This window comes from Scophthalmus maximus, chromosome 8, assembly GCF_022379125.1.
Source record: "Scophthalmus maximus strain ysfricsl-2021 chromosome 8, ASM2237912v1, whole genome shotgun sequence".
Taxonomy (NCBI): Eukaryota; Metazoa; Chordata; class Actinopteri; order Pleuronectiformes; family Scophthalmidae; genus Scophthalmus; species Scophthalmus maximus.
This window is the reverse complement of record NC_061522.1, coordinates 22,925,023-22,942,595: the sequence shown is the minus strand read 5'-3', so window position 1 is coordinate 22,942,595 and position 17,573 is coordinate 22,925,023. Positions and strand designations below refer to the sequence as shown.

General features: G+C 42.9%; 1 protein-coding gene across 4 annotated transcripts; it reads right to left on the bottom strand.

Moving 5' to 3' along the window:
• Window positions 1-6,459: 6,459 nt before the first annotated feature.
• Window positions 6,460-16,650, bottom strand: fbxo8 (F-box protein 8). 4 transcript variants are annotated; one of them, XM_035637555.2, is made up of 9 exons: window positions 16,305-16,650; window positions 15,225-15,368; window positions 14,590-14,695; window positions 13,251-13,328; window positions 11,119-11,263; window positions 10,875-11,001; window positions 10,251-10,369; window positions 9,924-10,120; window positions 6,460-8,877 (listed from the first exon to the last, which is right to left on the bottom strand). In XM_035637555.2, exons 3-9 carry the CDS (start codon window positions 14,693-14,695, stop codon window positions 8,690-8,692), a joined length of 960 nt encoding a protein of 319 aa, XP_035493448.1. In that variant the 5' UTR covers window positions 15,225-15,368; window positions 16,305-16,650; the 3' UTR covers window positions 6,460-8,689. The 4 variants fall into 4 exon arrangements, with proteins under 4 accessions (XP_035493448.1, XP_035493447.1, XP_035493451.1 ...); XM_035637554.2 differs by lacking the exon at window positions 15,225-15,368 and having other exon boundaries at window positions 16,305-16,649; XM_035637558.2 differs by lacking the exon at window positions 13,251-13,328 and having other exon boundaries at window positions 16,305-16,648.
• Between the last annotated feature and the right edge of the window lie 923 nt (window positions 16,651-17,573).

Genomic DNA, 17,573 nt, shown 5'->3' with positions numbered 1-17,573 from the left:
CCGATACCATCAACATAAGTACAATGATGCATTTCAGTGTGTAATCCGAGCAGATTGATACTCTCTCAGAGTCGGTCCTCCTCGTGATAATCGGCCATGTTACGTAGTGGTATGTATTTTTGGTGTGTCTTTCTCCAGGTTGCTGCACGAGTGATTGATTAGCTCCTTGAGTTAAATGCAGGGAGGAGACCAGGACATCGCTCTCTTCTCTCTTCCCCTCCTTAGCTGCGTGAAGCCTGTGTACCGTGATAGGTTTTGCTCCTCAAAAGGAGGGGGATTTGACATGGACTTTGTTCTTTCATTATCTAACTGTTGTCTTCTCTCATTATAGATGGGCCTCTGCCTGTTCGTGGCAAGCCCGCTCTTTGATCAAGGTTCTGCAGAGCAGCGACCCATGTTGTTTTTATGGTTTCTTTATTGATAAATTGTGCCGATCATTCGTTTCTTCCTTCTGCCAACTAACATCAGTGGTTACTCCCTGATCCATATTGGGACGAAAGAGGCCAAGAGCTCTGTTTGTACGAAACAGTCATATATGAGGAGGAGGCTGAGAAGATATGCAAAGTCTGCTTGGTGTACAACCAGGCGCAAGCCAGACATCAGGCAGTCGCTCACCACACTTTCCCCACATCCTTTATCCTTAATCATGGCAGGCAAGCAGAAGAGGCCAAGTGAAGATCCTTCGCATGGTAGGAAAAAGCTTCACAGTACTCCGGTGTAACGGGTAGAACAAAACATTTATTCCACAGTTTGTGAAACCTTACAGATGTATCCAAAGCTAAGTGTTCTTCGTACAGATAGGTATACTACGATTGTGTCACGATGCGCCTGAACAAATCGCTTGCCACGTCTCCAGGATTTATCCAAAAAGGGATGACAGCAGGTTTGCAAGTGTGAATGCTTTAAGTGACCCTGTGGCTTTTCATCATGTATCACCATTTTGTTAAATATAGTTTCAATGGATTGTCTTGAAATTTGGTAGCGATATAATTCTAGAGAGAGAGGGATTTGGCCTTGGAGACATGACGCCTACCTGGCAAAAGGCTACTACCAACTCAACACTGGCTCTTGGTGGTGTAGGAGGTGCGCCACCACGAAGAAGTGGCCACGTGTGCCAGAACCATATCCCAAGCCAAGCAAGGTCGCTGGATGAGGCGGGATGCTGTTGAGAGGAGGAAAATCACATGGTCAGAGATGTGGAGCATGGAGTCCGACATGTTGAGCTTCATCATAAAAGCTACACATGACGTCCTACCCTCTCCTGCCAATCTAAATCTCTGGCTGGGAGAGGATCCAGCCTGTCCAGCTTGTCTCGGGGTCAGCAACCCTCAAGCACATCTTGGTCGGTTGTAAGACCAGCCTGACACAAGGCAGATACACCTGGCAACACTACCAGGTACTGAGGAGAGTAACCACCAACATCATGCCTCTCAAAACCCAGGAAAAGTTCCCACAGATGCAATCCTTCATCAAGCAGAAGGAGAAAAAGGGGACTATCCTCTTGCGTCATGACTCGATCGCACTGCAAGGAGCCAGGGACTGGGAAATGTGAGCCGACTTGGACCAGAGACTCATATTCCGACCTGAGATTTCAGCAACCAACTTGCGACCAGACCTGGTCCTCTGGTCAAGTTCCTGTCAGCGTTGCCTTCCTCATCGAGCTGACTGCGAGATGCTGCGCTACGCTGACCTGGTAGCTGAAGCTGCAGAAAGAGGCTGGAAGGCTGAAGTGGCCCCTTCTGAAGTGGGGTGCAGAGGCTTCGTCGTCAGCTCTACCACGAGACTCCTGAGGGAGGTTGGAATCCGAGGGTAGGCCCACTACTGCCTTCACTTGCAAAACATTTGTTACACTTGTGGCAACGGGCGTAGTCGCCATCGATTTTGGTGATGTACAACAGGACTTATGACCGGTTCACTCTGCGCCATCGCCACTCTGGTCTGCGTATGTGACGGGCAGAGGGAGCTGGGGGTGATGCTGCCAAAGCCCCGATGTTGCTAACGCTCCGCCGCTGCACCGATAACGTCAGAGCTTATCGATACTGCTCTTTCATAATTTATCCTGTTCATCAGCGCATTTCGGTTGCCCATCTATTTCTTTTCCCCACCAACATTCAGCGACGAAGAATACCAGAGTCCGAGCCAATCAGCGACGATGGTCCGCCCCTTCTCTGCCTCTGATTGGCTCACACCGTGGTATTCTTCTTCGCTGTATGCTGGTGGGTAAAAAAACATAAAGTTACACAGACAGACAAGCTAAAATTTAGGTGCACTGGTGGAAATTTTTTAGTGGCACTGCACAGATTTGCGAGGAATGAAAAAAAACAAAAACCCCATAGTAGTTTAATTTTTAAAATACCAATCCTTTATCTGACAGTGTCAGCTGCTGCCTCCTCCTTCTGTGTTTCTACCTCTCAGCTTCATACAAAGACTTTTTTACTCATCCACATAAAGCTCAGTGCTCACCTTGTTCAATTTCCTCCTTCCTTCCTGCCTGTAATGAAAACATAAGCTCGCTGTTCTCCGCTGTCCTGGAGCCGCACTAGCAGCAGTAAATCTCCCAGTGGACGGACACAGGGAGACGGAGAGTAAAATGTGATCTAACAGCGATCGTGCCTTTCAGTCTCTTCGGAGCTAATAAATCATCATTGAGTGTGTCTCTGCTCGGGCTGCAAAGCTCTGCAAGCTGCGGCTGAGTGTTGCACATCATCTGACAAGAGCTGAGACACAGGCAGCATTCTTCAGACAGGGGCAGAAAGCCTGGACAACAATGTGGATTATGGCTGCTTCGTGGAGTCATAAAGAGCTTATATTCTGAAAAGTTCAGTGAATGTTATGCGGTTAATCTTATTTCCATATTTATTTGGTATATGGGCCTGGTTGTGCAGCACTTTATTCTGAAAACTGAACGTGGTCACAAATACATTCAGGTAAGAGTTTTATAATGCAAAGTGAGAAAGAGTGACAGGGTGAAGTGTCTCCCCTTCATGTCAGCTGGCCTATGAGCAGTTTCAATGCATTTACCATAAATGTCAGAATACGGGCCCAATACAAACATAGGGCGCGACTGGTTTGACTAAGGAGAAAAGAATGACGGCTCACTTGACCGCAGTTGCACACTAACTACGCTGGTCGACAAGCAGAAGAAGGTCAGCACCAGTGTCGTGCTCTCCACCAGCCAAATGGAAACGCCCCGTCAACATTGTATAATTGTCTGGGTCCGGATCCAGACCGTGGTCTGCCTATTAGTGACCCCTGCTGTAGTGGATAGTGGTTCCAGCTCTCTACATCACAAACACAACATCTGTAATATCGGCATCTGCCTTTTGCCAAATAATCATTAATGGAATATCATTTATTTAGCATGCCTTTTGCCAAATAATCATTAATGGAATATCATTTATTTAGCATACATCTATAATTACATTTATTTTATATTGTATGTTTTCCAATGGAAGGGTGACGATTCGCCAAAACCCCAGCTGTCCCAGTTTTCCACCAGCACTTAAACGCAACACACATTTGTGAAACTTTTCGGAAAAACAGTCCAAAAGTCCACACGCGCGTGTACGCTGATTCACGCTTATAAGGAGACCCGTGCACACGCATTTATCAATCTGTCAGTGAATACACACAATGTTACATGTTTTTGAAAATGTATACTCACACACATCTGTGAAGTTGAAGTCATAAATAAGAACGTCAAATTTAAATGTTTGTTCAGTCTGTTATGTGTGCTTTTGTGAAACTGTTTTACGTGTGCACAATTCAATTCAATTCAATTTTATTTGTATAGCGCCATATCACAACATACATTGTCTCAAGGCCCTTTACATAGTGAGGTCAATATTACAATATTACAGGGAAAACCCAACAGATCCTTTGTATTTGTGTGTACCCAAAGATACACACAAATCATCGTACGCATTTTGGCTCTTATCATTCTCTTGTAGATCAGGTGATACACATTTGTGACTATTTTCTCTCCATAATATTTAGTAAAATATGGAGCCATGACCAACTAAATGGTGTCTGTTTGTGACACGTAGAAGACTAGTTTTTGATCTGTATGAAGTCTAATGGTGCGGGTATCGCATTGTGTGCAAAGGGGTTCCAAATATTTTCCTCACATTTGTTTTTAAATTGTTTACGAACACTTTCTGTAGAACACACTATAGAATAGCATGACCACTAAGGTTGATTAAAAGGTCAAATTTATTTGAATAACATCAGTAAACTAAAGTTTGTTTTTACTCATTGCCACAGTTGGTCTCATATATCCCAGTGTCATTTAGACTTATTTTTTCCCATTTATGGAAAATATGTTATCATGTTGACTCTAAACTTCTAAATCATCCATTCTGCATTTTATCTCTCTCTCTCTCGCACACACACACACACACACACACACACACAGACATATCTGCTGCTTTCCACAGCGGAATTGTCTCTACATCCATTCTCCTGCATGCTCGACCCAGACACCACAGAATGTTCCAAAGTATGGGAACAATTCTTAAATCTTCTACAAATTAAATCTATTGACATTTTTAACATTAATTGTATTTTATTTCTCCTAAATGAAACATTTAAACCAAATGTCTTTACGGTTGCATCCTTCATTTTAATTTAGAAAGTAATTAAAATGAACGATTCCGGAATAGAATTATTCCCCCTAACCCCTAACCCTGTATTCAAAATATTCTGTCTTGAATACATTTTCCAAATGTTGTGTCTAAACTTATGCTTCTCTGTGACAACACTGACAAATTTTAAAAGATTACGAATCAAGCCACTCACACACAAACACACACATATATATATATGTGTGTGTGTGTGTGTGTATATATATATAAATAATTGTATTATTTAAATATAATGGTTTTTCAATAATTTTTACTTGTCAAATGTAATTTACAGTGATAGGGCAACTGGTAAAATAACTTATTATTCAGCGCTATTCTCATCTTATTGACCACATTCATAAAGTGCTGCTATTTATTACACTCTTACTGTCACATCAATACACATTCATACACTGTCGGTAGAACCACCAAGGACACATCGGCATGCGGACTGGGGGAAGCTTGGATCGAAACGCCGACCTTCAGGTTGGTGGACGAACGTCTCCTGAGACGCACATATGTATATTTACTGTAAAATCATTCTTTGAATACGAAATTATTCTTAAAATGGCTTAGTTAAACTATCACTTTCATAACAACACAGTAAGAATACTTAACAAAGTATTTTTATAAGAACAAATATCATGTAATTTATAAGAATTATTCTATGCGTATATACAGTATGCAGCATTACTATAGAAGCAGCAATAACAGCAGGTAATGGATGAGTGTTTTTTGTAACCATTGTTACAGTAACAGCGGTGCCTTTAGTGTCAGTGGGGTGATTTGACTTGGAGTCTTAACCGAGCCTGTGTGTGTGTGTGTGTGTGTGTGTGTGTGTGTGTGTGTGTGCGTGTGTGCGAGTGTGTGTGTGTGTGTGTGTGTGTGTGCGTGTGTTGCTGCAGTGGCTGCTCGTGTTGATGAAGTGCAGAGGCCCCCGGGCTCAGAAGCCCATCCATCATCTCCATCAAGCCTAAGTGAGGCTCTTGGATTCCGCCCGACAATGAGCTGGGCCCACCGCTCTGAGTTGGACTGAATAAATGCCAGAACCTTAATCCTCCTTCTCCTGCGGAGACCCAACTCTGGGTCGACATCAGCAGCACAGAAAAGGAGGCCTGGTGTTATATATATTATATAGTGTGATATTTAGGTGATATGTAAGTCGCTTTGGACAATGAATGTAATGTAAAAAATGTGATCAGCAACATTGAAATATATTGTATATTGTATATTTATGAAGTAATTTTGAACATTGACCGTTCGCCCCGCCACATCACGAGCTCTGACTACTGTTCAAATGACGGGGTTGTCTGACATCAATTTCACGTCCTGGGAGCAGGATTTGCCTTGATTACTACTAAAAGTAAAAATACATTTTCTTTGAAAAAAATTAAAAATAATCATTTCATGTCACTGTAAATTCTTTTGGATTTTTGGATACTGAAAGCTAAAGGATTAAAATGAAGTGTCAGTTTGAGGAACTTCTTTGTGTGTGTGTGTGTGTGTGTGTGTGTGTGTGTGTGTGTGAATAGGTCATATAGGGCGACCCTCTGTGCTCTTTTCATTTGCAGTACATAAACACCACCCAGGGATAGGCCATACTCACAAACACACACAGGTCAAGTGTCAAAGGTCACGCTGTGTCTGGAGAGGATTTACTCTTTTGTCTGTTTGATCTCAAACACGCACACACACACACACACACACACACTCTCTCTCTCTCCCTCTCGCTGTCACAAACGCACACACACAAATACACAGAGAGAGAGAGAAAATTACAAGGAGCAGTATGATCTCTTTCAACATTTCATCATCAAATCACGGTCATCACGGTTTCTTTGCTGCAAGAAATTTATTACAACCGAGTTTGACTGTTGATACAACAGCTTAGTGTGAGTGACTGACCTCTAGTGGTGAGAGTAGCAAAGGAGGTTTATATTTTTAACATTCCCTGAACCTAACTCAGTCCCACAAAACCTTTAGCAGAGCATCGTCGCGCCAGTGAAGAGTCCACAGTGATTTTTAACAGTGTATCTGGTCAGGACGTTCATCCAGGACCAGTCCCCAGGGCTGCGTTAGAGTGGGATGACAAATGACCTCTATGGTTGCTAAGGTCGCAGGACTTGAAATCACTGACTTCATGAACACTACTGTTAAATGACCCCCGTGTCTGTTTTTTAAGCGTTGTGCCTGACTGAATTTCCCTGCACATTTTGGATTCGTTTCCTTAAAAGTAATTATTTAGATGCACATACTGTGTTTGTAGTCGTGTTCCTCCTGTGCACGTCTTTCCAGGCCTTGCTGTTGTCAATGAGACTAACTCAAATCCTTGCGGAGAAAAGAAAACACATGGATCGCTTTCGTCTTCGCGACATGTCCGGATCATATGCGTCACGGAGTTAAATGTTCAGTGTTAAACATCGAATAACTGATGCAGGATTTCTCTCCTACACGCCTTCTTGTAAAACCTCCAGCTGACCGACTGCAGGTGTTTGAAACATGCCAGTGTACAGCCAAGCCCAGATTTAGAAAGTCAAACATTTACAGGATGTGAGCTTCCTTCATAAATTAAAGAGAATACGACCTCACTGCCATCCTGTCCGTCGTGACACTATGCTGCCTGCAGAGGGACAACTCTACATTCAGGTCATTGTTGGACTGATTCACACCACATCTTCTCTACTGTAGTTTAGTCCTCCACAATTCCAGATGTCTCCTCTTCATTCCCGGAGGAACGACCCCATAGCAGCTGTAGTGGTGTAATGAAGTCAGACTGCATGTCAAATAAAAATTCATGTAATACTACATAATAATGTGACGGCAGTGGACTGAACAAGGTAAACATTTGGTGACTTTTGCACAGTAGATGTGCATTGTACAAAAATACGAAATTATAGCTTTTTATTATTTTTAGCCACATGAACTTCATATACTGAGACCTAGTAGTTCTGTCCAAGAGCTAACATTACATGTCTTATCTTTTCCCCCACACTTTTTTCAATTACCTTTTTTTGCACTTGACTTTAGCGATTTCCTTGATTGCGACGACAGAACTTTAGTCCGGTCCATCACAATCCATGACTGTCAAAGTACTAATGACCATTTTCATTGTGCTACTCATCTTGACTTGCAGCAGAAGAAGCATGTGGACTCACAGCAGTAGTTGGTTCCCACAACACAAAAATAATACATGTGTATTTGACTATTTAATGTATTAAATCATTAATGTGTGCAGACAATGGGCCTCATACAAGAACCCAGATGTACGAGAATTCATAACTAGAGGAGTATGAGATGTGCAGATAGTTTGTTTTTTCTCAGGGGAAAAAAAAACTGGTTTAACTTATTATTCATAATGTCACAATTTAGAAAAATTCTAAGTCTTCTTTTCACCCCACAAACGGAGTGAAACAGATAAGACTTTAGGGGTCATAATTATGCCAATGATCAAATCTCACATGCATGCTCCTCCTCAGGAGTAAAACAAGCCATTTACAACAAACCAGGTCAGATTGTGTTGAACTTGACTTGGAGCACACAAGGAAAAAGGATTTAGGATGAAAATACAAAAACTTTCTTCTGGTTCATGACTCTGGTTGTTACCATGGGACAACGTGTCAAGGGTTAGCTCCGACATAGCTCTGTCAGTAGTCACACTGGTAAATACTTTATTAGTGCATGATCGTAGGTGTCACTTCCTTCAAGAATGTGACTGAGAGGCTGCTCCTGTCCAATAGGACAGCACCTGTGGCAGGCTGAGATCACTGTTCCTCCACCAATCAGAAGCTCCAGTCCATCAGTGCAGTGTGCCTTGTCTTCATTAATTCCAACTCCTTCGTTGTTCATAATGACCTGTGACTATACTCTAATCACGTCGTTAATATTTGGTCAGTCTCACAGTGAAGTGGTGAACATTGTTTGCTTTACTAAACTTTAAATAAGTCTCCTTTAGTGTGATATTCCTCGAGGGACAGTTTTCCAGACTTTCCAGACTAATGTAGGATCCTCCTCACCACTTCCTGATCGTGAAGGACAAGGATATAATCCCCGGCATCTGGTATGCGCAGCTATGCGGCCACATGGCCGATCAGGTATATGTTGTCATAGAGGTGGCCGACAAAGTCATCCGAGACGTTATGTGCTGCTCGGCGAGTGTTCCTGATAAACTCCCGCTTGGACATCTTGTTTTTGACGTGGGGACTGGTCAGGTCGATGGACAGGAGGATCAGACTGTAGCAGAGCACGTACACAGCATCTGCGGAGAGACAAAAGGAAACGGTGATCAAACGGGACAAAGAGCTCAGCTGTGTGTGGTCCACTGTCGGCAGAGATATCGACACTTTTAGGACAGAATGGTTGGAACCTCAGATTCAGCTCCTTAAACAACAATATTACTGCGAAAAGGAAGCACCATGAGGAGAGAGGACTTCCCAGCACCAAATCATGGGAGTAGGATCTGGGACCTGTTACAGAGACATGGACTGGTTTCTGTTCGGGCATCTCACACGGTCCCTTGACAAAACTGAAGCAAGGGATATATTAAATATCAAATAAAAACAAGATGGTTTCCCCTCATTTTGTGCATCACAAGTGTCCTCCCTTTAAAATCACTTCTACTGTCACAACAGCTTGGGTTTCGGCCTGGCCATGTCTTTTTAGGGTCAGGGTAGATTGGATGTTAATGGTCCAAAGAGGACATGATCCCCTGCACTCTCTTGTAGAGCCACCACCTGGTCACACGTTCAACCAGTACGCCAGAAATATTCAAATAAAATCACACTGCTTGTATCATTTCCAGAAGAAAAAGGAGGGGTCTGCAACTTTTACTATCAAAAGAGCCATTTTTGGCCCTTGTCCCACGAAATTAAATTCATCTGGAGCCACAAAACCTATTTGACCCTTAAAATGAAGAAAGCACAGCGTGTAAAGTTTTATATATAGTTATACTATATATAAAAGAACTAAAGTTTATTGCATTTATGAAACTATAGAACAACAAAAAGAAAACTGTTGACATTGTATTGCTGGCCTAGAACTATGCAGGCCTATTAGAGTCCTTCCCTTATTTGTGGAAAATTATTATTATTCTTTTTTTGATTTATTCATGGTTATCCATTGTAAAGCTGCAGTTTTTAGTCTTTAGTAACAATCGTAAAAAGGAAGCGAGTAGCATCTTTAATCAGGAAAGACAAAGAGTAAAGTTTGTTTTAAAACAGCTTCTGTTGTTTGCTAACAAGTTTGTTATAATTCTAACAGTAACATATAGTATGTGTTCAGTACTGCATGTGCGTGAACACAAACCTGGACTGAGGCCCAGCTCTCGGACAAGACCTGGATTACAGGCACAGAACCTGTGGCTGAACTTTGTGATGAGGGTCTCCAGATACTCCCCTCTCTCCTCTGGCGCGTGGATGTGTCTGAAGAACTCCCGCAGAGCGTTGGGGAGGAACTGGTTACTGAAGTTGTGGAGGGTCACCAACTCATCGAGGACATCCCGCCTGCAAACACACAGACGCACAGATACAGTCTGAATGGAAACAGAAGCTGAAAGGTTCAATTTGTGCACAGTTAAAAAAAAGTCAGAGGGAACAAGTAAAAGGGTGTGTGTGTGTGTGTGCGTGTGTCTACCTCTCATCCAAGTAAATCCTTAGCATCTTCCAGTTGAGCCGTCTGGTGTAGAAAATGAACTTAGCCAGCTCGAGCGGATGATCCAGTAGTATACCTTTAGACATAAAATAACCAATACCCTACACACACACACACACACACACACACACACACACACACACACACACACACACACACACACACACACACACACACACACACACACACACACACACACACACACACACACACACACACACACACACACACACACACACACACACACACGTTTTAATCTTAAACTGACATTCATAAACACATCAGATGTCTCAAATAACAATATCATTAGACAAAGTTGATTCAAGTTGGTGGTGGCCACTTAATGTCGCCATGGAGCCTGATGCAGGAGTCGCCCGCACACTCGCCCGTCAGGTGGGGTGAGGGAACCCAGATGTTGGGATAACGCCGGCTGCCCGCTCATTTCTTTAGGAATTTCTTTTGTCCCTCCTTTGTTGAGCTGTGTGATGTTTGTTTTTTTTGGACAACTTGAATCATTCATACACAACTGGTACAGGAAGGAGATGGTCAAAGGATCTCGCACACCACACACACGTTCGGAGGCAGTATGCATCTATAGGATGTTACCTCCTGTGGGCTGGCGTTGAATGTCAGGCTCCCTTCGTCGAGTTGTAGGTACAGTCTTCTGTATGAGAAACCAGCCGGCAGTCTTCTGTTGTAGATGGAGCAGTGTCCCCACGTGGATTTACAAAGTCTGGTGGAGCAACACAACATCTGTCATCATTTATTTTGTACATCAGTAAAAGGAAGAATTTTCATAAATTAAAATCCCCTCAGGAACATGACAGACACCAGATGTAGTGCTCCTTACCCCTGCCACAGATACTCATCGTGTCCCAGGTCCTGCCACACGCAACCGGCCAGGCACAGATCAGTTGCATTCAAGTACGACAGTATGGTGATGCCAAGTTCAGGTGGGAGCATCTGCAGATCTATAAATCCACGCCGCTCATTACCTGAGAGACAAAAATACAGAAAAAAACCCCATTTAGATTAGATTTAGATAGATCCACTGCTTCCTCCAAGCTTATATCATGTATTTTAATTACAAATAGATGTTTTGCTGATCTCAGTGTGACGTGCACTTTCTTATGTATTGTTGCTAGAAGACGAATATGGTCGTCTTGAAGCCTTTTGTCGCATTCTTCACACATAACAATCACAATCATTTATTGCTGGTAGATGACCAACCCAACACGATTTAAAGAGCAAAGCCGACGAGAGGTCTCCTCATGTCCAAAACAACCTAAATCTACCTCCCTGAACCCAATGTGCATACATTTGAAAAAGACAGAGATGCAATCCAAAGGTTATCTAAGCAGAGCCGAAACACCCAAAGTATTGGACCCAATCCAAATGAAATGTACCCAAACGGACACTAACAGGGAGTCAAGGTCATTTTATCCCATCAATTAACAGTGGAAAATAATATGAACACTATATATAATTATAGCCACTGGTTCGACAGAAAAATGCCGCTCATTAGGCCAAAATTTAAGCTACAAGCAGCAACAAGTGGGTTTAGAAAACACAGCACTGAAGTGAGTTTAATTATTTTTTAAAAAGGAATGAGACCGATCACACACTAGCCTCACCATCATAAAACCTGCAGAATTTCAATAATTAACACCCACAGTTCCGTCATTTGAGCAAAACCACAGGACATAGCACAACATGTATCCAGTGACTTTAATCAGGATGTTTTTCAAAGGACTTTTGAGTTATGCACTAATGTATGATAGGTCACAACAACTTGCACCAATAAATATGTCTTCAGACTTTGGCTAATGAAATTCTGAAATATTATTTTTCAGATGCATGTTTTTGTTCATTGTGAATCAGCCTCAAAATGATTTGTTCGGCCTCTTCCTGAAAGATCCCTGTAGATATTAAGATTTATCATCATTGGACATTGTTCCTCCCCTTGTGAAGTTTATTGGTTGATATCTTGTAAAACTAAATAGGATATCCACAAGCCTTACAAAGCTTTTTAATACGGAATATCATGTGAGGATCTTTAAAAAGTTTGGCAGCAGTCAGAGGCTTTTCGTAGAGCACATTGCGCTGGACTTCAGACAGAGTGTGAGACACGTTGTCTTTGTCTTACCTCAGACGAACCAAAGTGATAAAAAACCAGAGCAACACAATAGGATTCTGTCCCTTCGGGTTTGAAATCCAACAACAACAATAATAATTGTAATAATAATAATTAAAAGAATAATTCCCTAACAAATAATGTAAATAGTAATCCAAACTGAAATATTTTTCCTATGCTTCAAAGACAAATGCATCCAAAAAATAACAAAATCTTTAATTCTGTAAATTCTGCAGCCAGCTATAGGTGATACAATAGACTATTATCTCTGCTGAATGGATTTCAACGAGACCTGGTGGAAGGACGGGACATGAGTCAAGAAAGAACCCATTACATTTTGAAGCGGAAAATTATTTATGAGTGAGTGCAATTTTTTGCAGCTTCACTGAGTTTAAAGGGACTGTGTCTCCCCACCCGTGCATTGCGCACAACCTGGAATTGCCACGAGCGTTGAGCTCAAAGCTCAACGTTGACCCTGGTTGTCGCTGACGTTTTAAAATCCAACCGATGAGATGACAGCTGTATATAACGTTACCCGAAGCAACAGGTAGAGGAGATGGAGTAATGGAAAAGAAACTCATTCTGTGAGTTTCACACTGCACCCTCCAGAGCGGTGAGCAAGGAACACATGTTTTATCATCATCCACTCATTCATACAGCGCTGCTATTTACCGCGCACTTTCTGTCACGTTCATACAGTACACTGCCGGAAGAGCAGTCAGAGGCAATTTAGACACTTGAGCATGCGGACTGGGGGAAGCTGGGATCAAACGGACGAACATTCTGGTTGGTAAACGACGGTGCACCCAGGCTGAAGGCAGCCTCAGCATGCGTGAGTGTGTTAGTACCTCCCCTGCATGTTCTCAGCAGATGGTAGATGTCAGGGCCATAACAGTGCTGAGGAGCTCTCCTCTGGGGACCTCCATCTCTCCGTGAGAAAATTAAAAAAAAATACGAATAATCATTTACTAACTACTCCAGCTGACATTTTGGCTAAAGACTAACCAGGGGCCTATGAAAAGAATTTAACATATGAAGTCTTTCTAATGTTTATCTGGCTTCACTAAGCCTAACATTGATCCAGATAACCTAGTTATCAACCTGGCAGAAAGAAGAGTAACACTTATAGTAACAGTATAGCTCATAGATCACTTGTCTCTGTAAACTCAGGACTACTTGTGGTTCCAGAGTCTGTAAAAGTAGAGTGTGAGGCCGAGGCTCCAGCCAGCAGGCTCCTCTCCTCTGGAACCAGGGAGGCAGACCACATCTCTAAAACCTTCCTCTTTGATTAAGATTATAGTTCGAGCTGCTCAGGTGTTTACTGAACCATCTCTTAGTGATGCTGCTATAGGTCTGGACTGCTGGGGGAACCCCCATCATGCATCTCTCGCTTTCTGTATTCACATTACATGTTACTAACTCTGTGTTTTCTTTCCTAGTGTATCTCTGACTCCAGAGCTGCAGGATCCAAATCTGTTACTATTCTTATTCTTATTATTTTGATTATTATTGCTGTTGTTGTTGTTATTGCCCTGTTATTTATCATCAGCATTAAATGTATTCTTATATTATCATTATTATTTCCTCCTGTTAAAAGGGAGTTTTTGTCACCATGGTCGCCAAGTGCTCAATCACTGTGGGAACTGTTGGGTTCCTCTGTAATATTTTATGTGTTTTATGTTGTTTTTTGGCGCCAAACAAATGATATTGAATTGAGTTCTGAGCTGCACTGATGCTTTGACTGATAAGAGTCAGAGCATCAACACTGTCAGGAATTCTGTCAGAATCAAAGAATCTTTGTTGAACTCAAAATGAGCTGTTGGGATATCAATGACTGTGTGAATGCGATGAAATGTATGACTCATAGACAACAGAATATTAGGCAGGTGGTCATAATGTTATGGCTTGTGATTCTTTATGTGCCCATGAGATGTAGCTAAATGAAATGGGATTAACAACAGGGGTTGCTCGTTGTTTCCATCAGCCAAACTTGTAGTGGAAGTGGGTGCTGTCTTATTGACACATACTGTATATAGTGATAAATATACATCGTCTGCATTTTCATCCACTTTAGTCGTCTGATTACTTGACTTGACTTGTTGATGACTTGTGATAGCAGCAGTCACTCACAAACTACAAAACCATAAGCCAAAAGTGATATTAATGTTGAAAAAAAGTAAGGATTACCATGGTCGTATCTTCCTCCTCCTCCACGGTCAGCCAGTCGGCCGGCGAGCTCTTCCTGAAGCTGCTGCTGTTGTCTGGGAGGCAGCCTCCACAGTGCCTGACCCATCTACATGGTAGCAAAGAAACACAGAACACACGAGGCACTTAGATGATCACGTACAGTATATTCGCCGTATTACTACCAACTCTTACCCATAAGTATGGACATACATGGTTGACTGAACATTAACCTCTTCTCCTGCATTCCTCCCAGCAAAGATACTGCTCATGATCAGGTACGACATCCGCAAAATGAGCAGTAGGTACACATGCAATAAAACTTTAGAAGTTTGTTTTTTACAGTCCAATTCAAGTGTTGTTAGTTTATTAGGGTTTTCCAAAAGAAAACATCTTACATCATGTGTCTGTCTGTGAGTTAGTCATAAGACAGGAAAACAATTCATATTGTGGATATTTGTTGCTACGATCTTCCACTCCTGGCAACTAATGAAGAATCCATGAGACAGTATGAAACAAAATAATTTTTATGAAACAGTAAGACGGTATCTGAATGTGATCCCAAACAAGACTTGTCGACTCACGTGGGTATATATTCATATACTATGTCCACTATGCTTCAAACAACACAAACTAACCTCTGGGAAGAATGTAACAACGCATACAAGGGCCGGCTGCGGCTCAGGCGTTAGAGCGGGTCGTCCACTGACCAGAGTCGGAGATTCGATCCCTGCTTCCTTCAGTGCGCGTGGTCAAAGTGTCTTTGGGCGAGACACTGAACCCTGAATTGCCCCAGTGGGCAGTGTATGAGGGGTGTGTGATAGAAAAATCGCAGGGACGAGTAAAGTGCTACAGAAATATATAAATACATTCAGTTCACCATTTACATTGTCTTGTATCATATTGTTCACACTATCCGCCTGTGAACTAACCAACTCACCATAGGCTTTCTACAGAAATGTACAAGTTTACAAAAGATGACAGCGTTTCACTCATCACCATAGTTACCATTCAACTGGGAGGAAACAACACACTAATGTCAACCATGGTCCTCAGATCTGAGTGAGTTTGAGGACGTGCTGGTGACATGATGGCACTCTAGTGTCAAGTGCCTACTCTCACTTATTCTTTATCCTCAACCATATTTCCGGTGTTAGGACATATGATATGATATGATGTGATATTATATACAGTGACATACAGTATGGAGACAGCCTGCACCTGCTGACACATCCGTGACCTCATCCACTCAGGTCCTTATCAGACGGACCTTTAACATCCTCTCTGTGGGTGAGTCGACTTGTACGTGAGTCCAGTGAACGCAACGGAAACAAGCCGCTGAAGTGCACGCGCCGCCCGCCCCCGCCCCTGACCCCGTCCCCGTCAACGGTGTTGCGTAAACAAATCAATCGCAACATCGGCGACGGAACTTCCAGCGAGCGAGATAGTTCGACCGGTAGTCCCGCCTCCCCTGCAATACGGTTGGTCGCGCGCAACACGACAAGCACTCAACATGGACGGTCACTGGTCGAGTGGGTCTTCCTTCACAAACTGTCCCCGCAAGCAGCAGAGTTAGCTTGTTGAGCTAGTTTCCGACTGGCGACGTCCGGGTCGAACCGTCGACCCCACCAGGGTTCACCGCGCTGCCCATGAAACCGCACGCAGAGCTCGGTTCTTTAACGGGCGCGACGCGGTGTGACACAGCTGCAGTTACCCACCTGAGTTCAGTGACTCCTCTGCCCAGCTGGGATGTGGCGCCCCGCTATTTCACGCGCCCCGGTGCCATTTCAGCGACCGAGTCCAAGTGACGAGCGACGAGTCGTTCCTCCGGTTCGGGACGAACCTGTCACACCGTAGTAGAGTCCTCACTCACACTGTTATCAGGTGGTGTCCCCCTCCTACCCGCACCAGCGCCCCTCCTCCCCGGGGCCGCCCCTCACGAGCGCTTTCAGTCAATAGATCATTTTGAATTTCGCAACAGTGAAGTCAGACGCGTTCATCTCCAACGCCAGCACACGCACACTGCCCGGGACGGACGGAGGAACAAAACAAACAGAAGAAGAAGCATAAAGTGCCGTGTTGACGTGCGGCGTCATGACGTCAGCAGCGTACGTGCTGTCAGCTGACCCAGAGGCGGAGACTGCCCCCCCCCTCCCCTCAGAGGAGCGGGTCCGTGACGGAATACAATAATAATAATAATAATAATAATCATTTTATTTATATAGCACCTTTCAGAAGCAGCTTCACAAAGTGATTTAACAAAAAAACATACAAATCACAGACAATTAAAATCAGCATTCCAACAATAATAAGGTTTTCATGTCACATATCTATATTGAAAAAAGGTTTTTAAAAGTGACTTAAAAGAAAACACAGACTCTGCCAGCCTTATCTCCTCAGACAGGCTGTTCCAAAGTCGAGGGGGCCTGACTTGGAGACGCATTTCTTTTTACGTTTGTCTAATCATTTTACATTTTTGTTAACCTGTTTACAAATTTTAGAAGGTACACGTAGATTAAAAAAAAAAAAGAAGTTTAATTTATATATATGTGGTACTGTTGGTTCTGAGGCTGCTGTGTTGGACAGTGTGTCTGACGCTGGATTCTTTCCTCTGATGGTAATAATGTTATGAGTAAAGAAGCTCATGAGATCATTGCTACTGAGAGTTGGAGGAACAGACTGTGCAGTAGACTTTCTACTCTCGGTCAGCCCGGCTACAGTGCTGAAGAGGAACCTGGGGTTGTTTTTTATTTCCCTCTATGAGTGAAGAATAATATGTGGTTCTGGCATTTCAGAGGGCTTATTTTAAATGTAATTAAACTATTTTTCCAGGCTATGTGAAAATCATATAGATTATTTGAGTGCCACTTCCTTGTTAACTTAGGTGTTTACCATGGAGCCAGGGCCCGAGGCGTAAGCGAACTTGAGATGTCCCAAAAGGGAGGGGGGTTATTATATACGTGTTATATTATGTCAATCGCAATCAT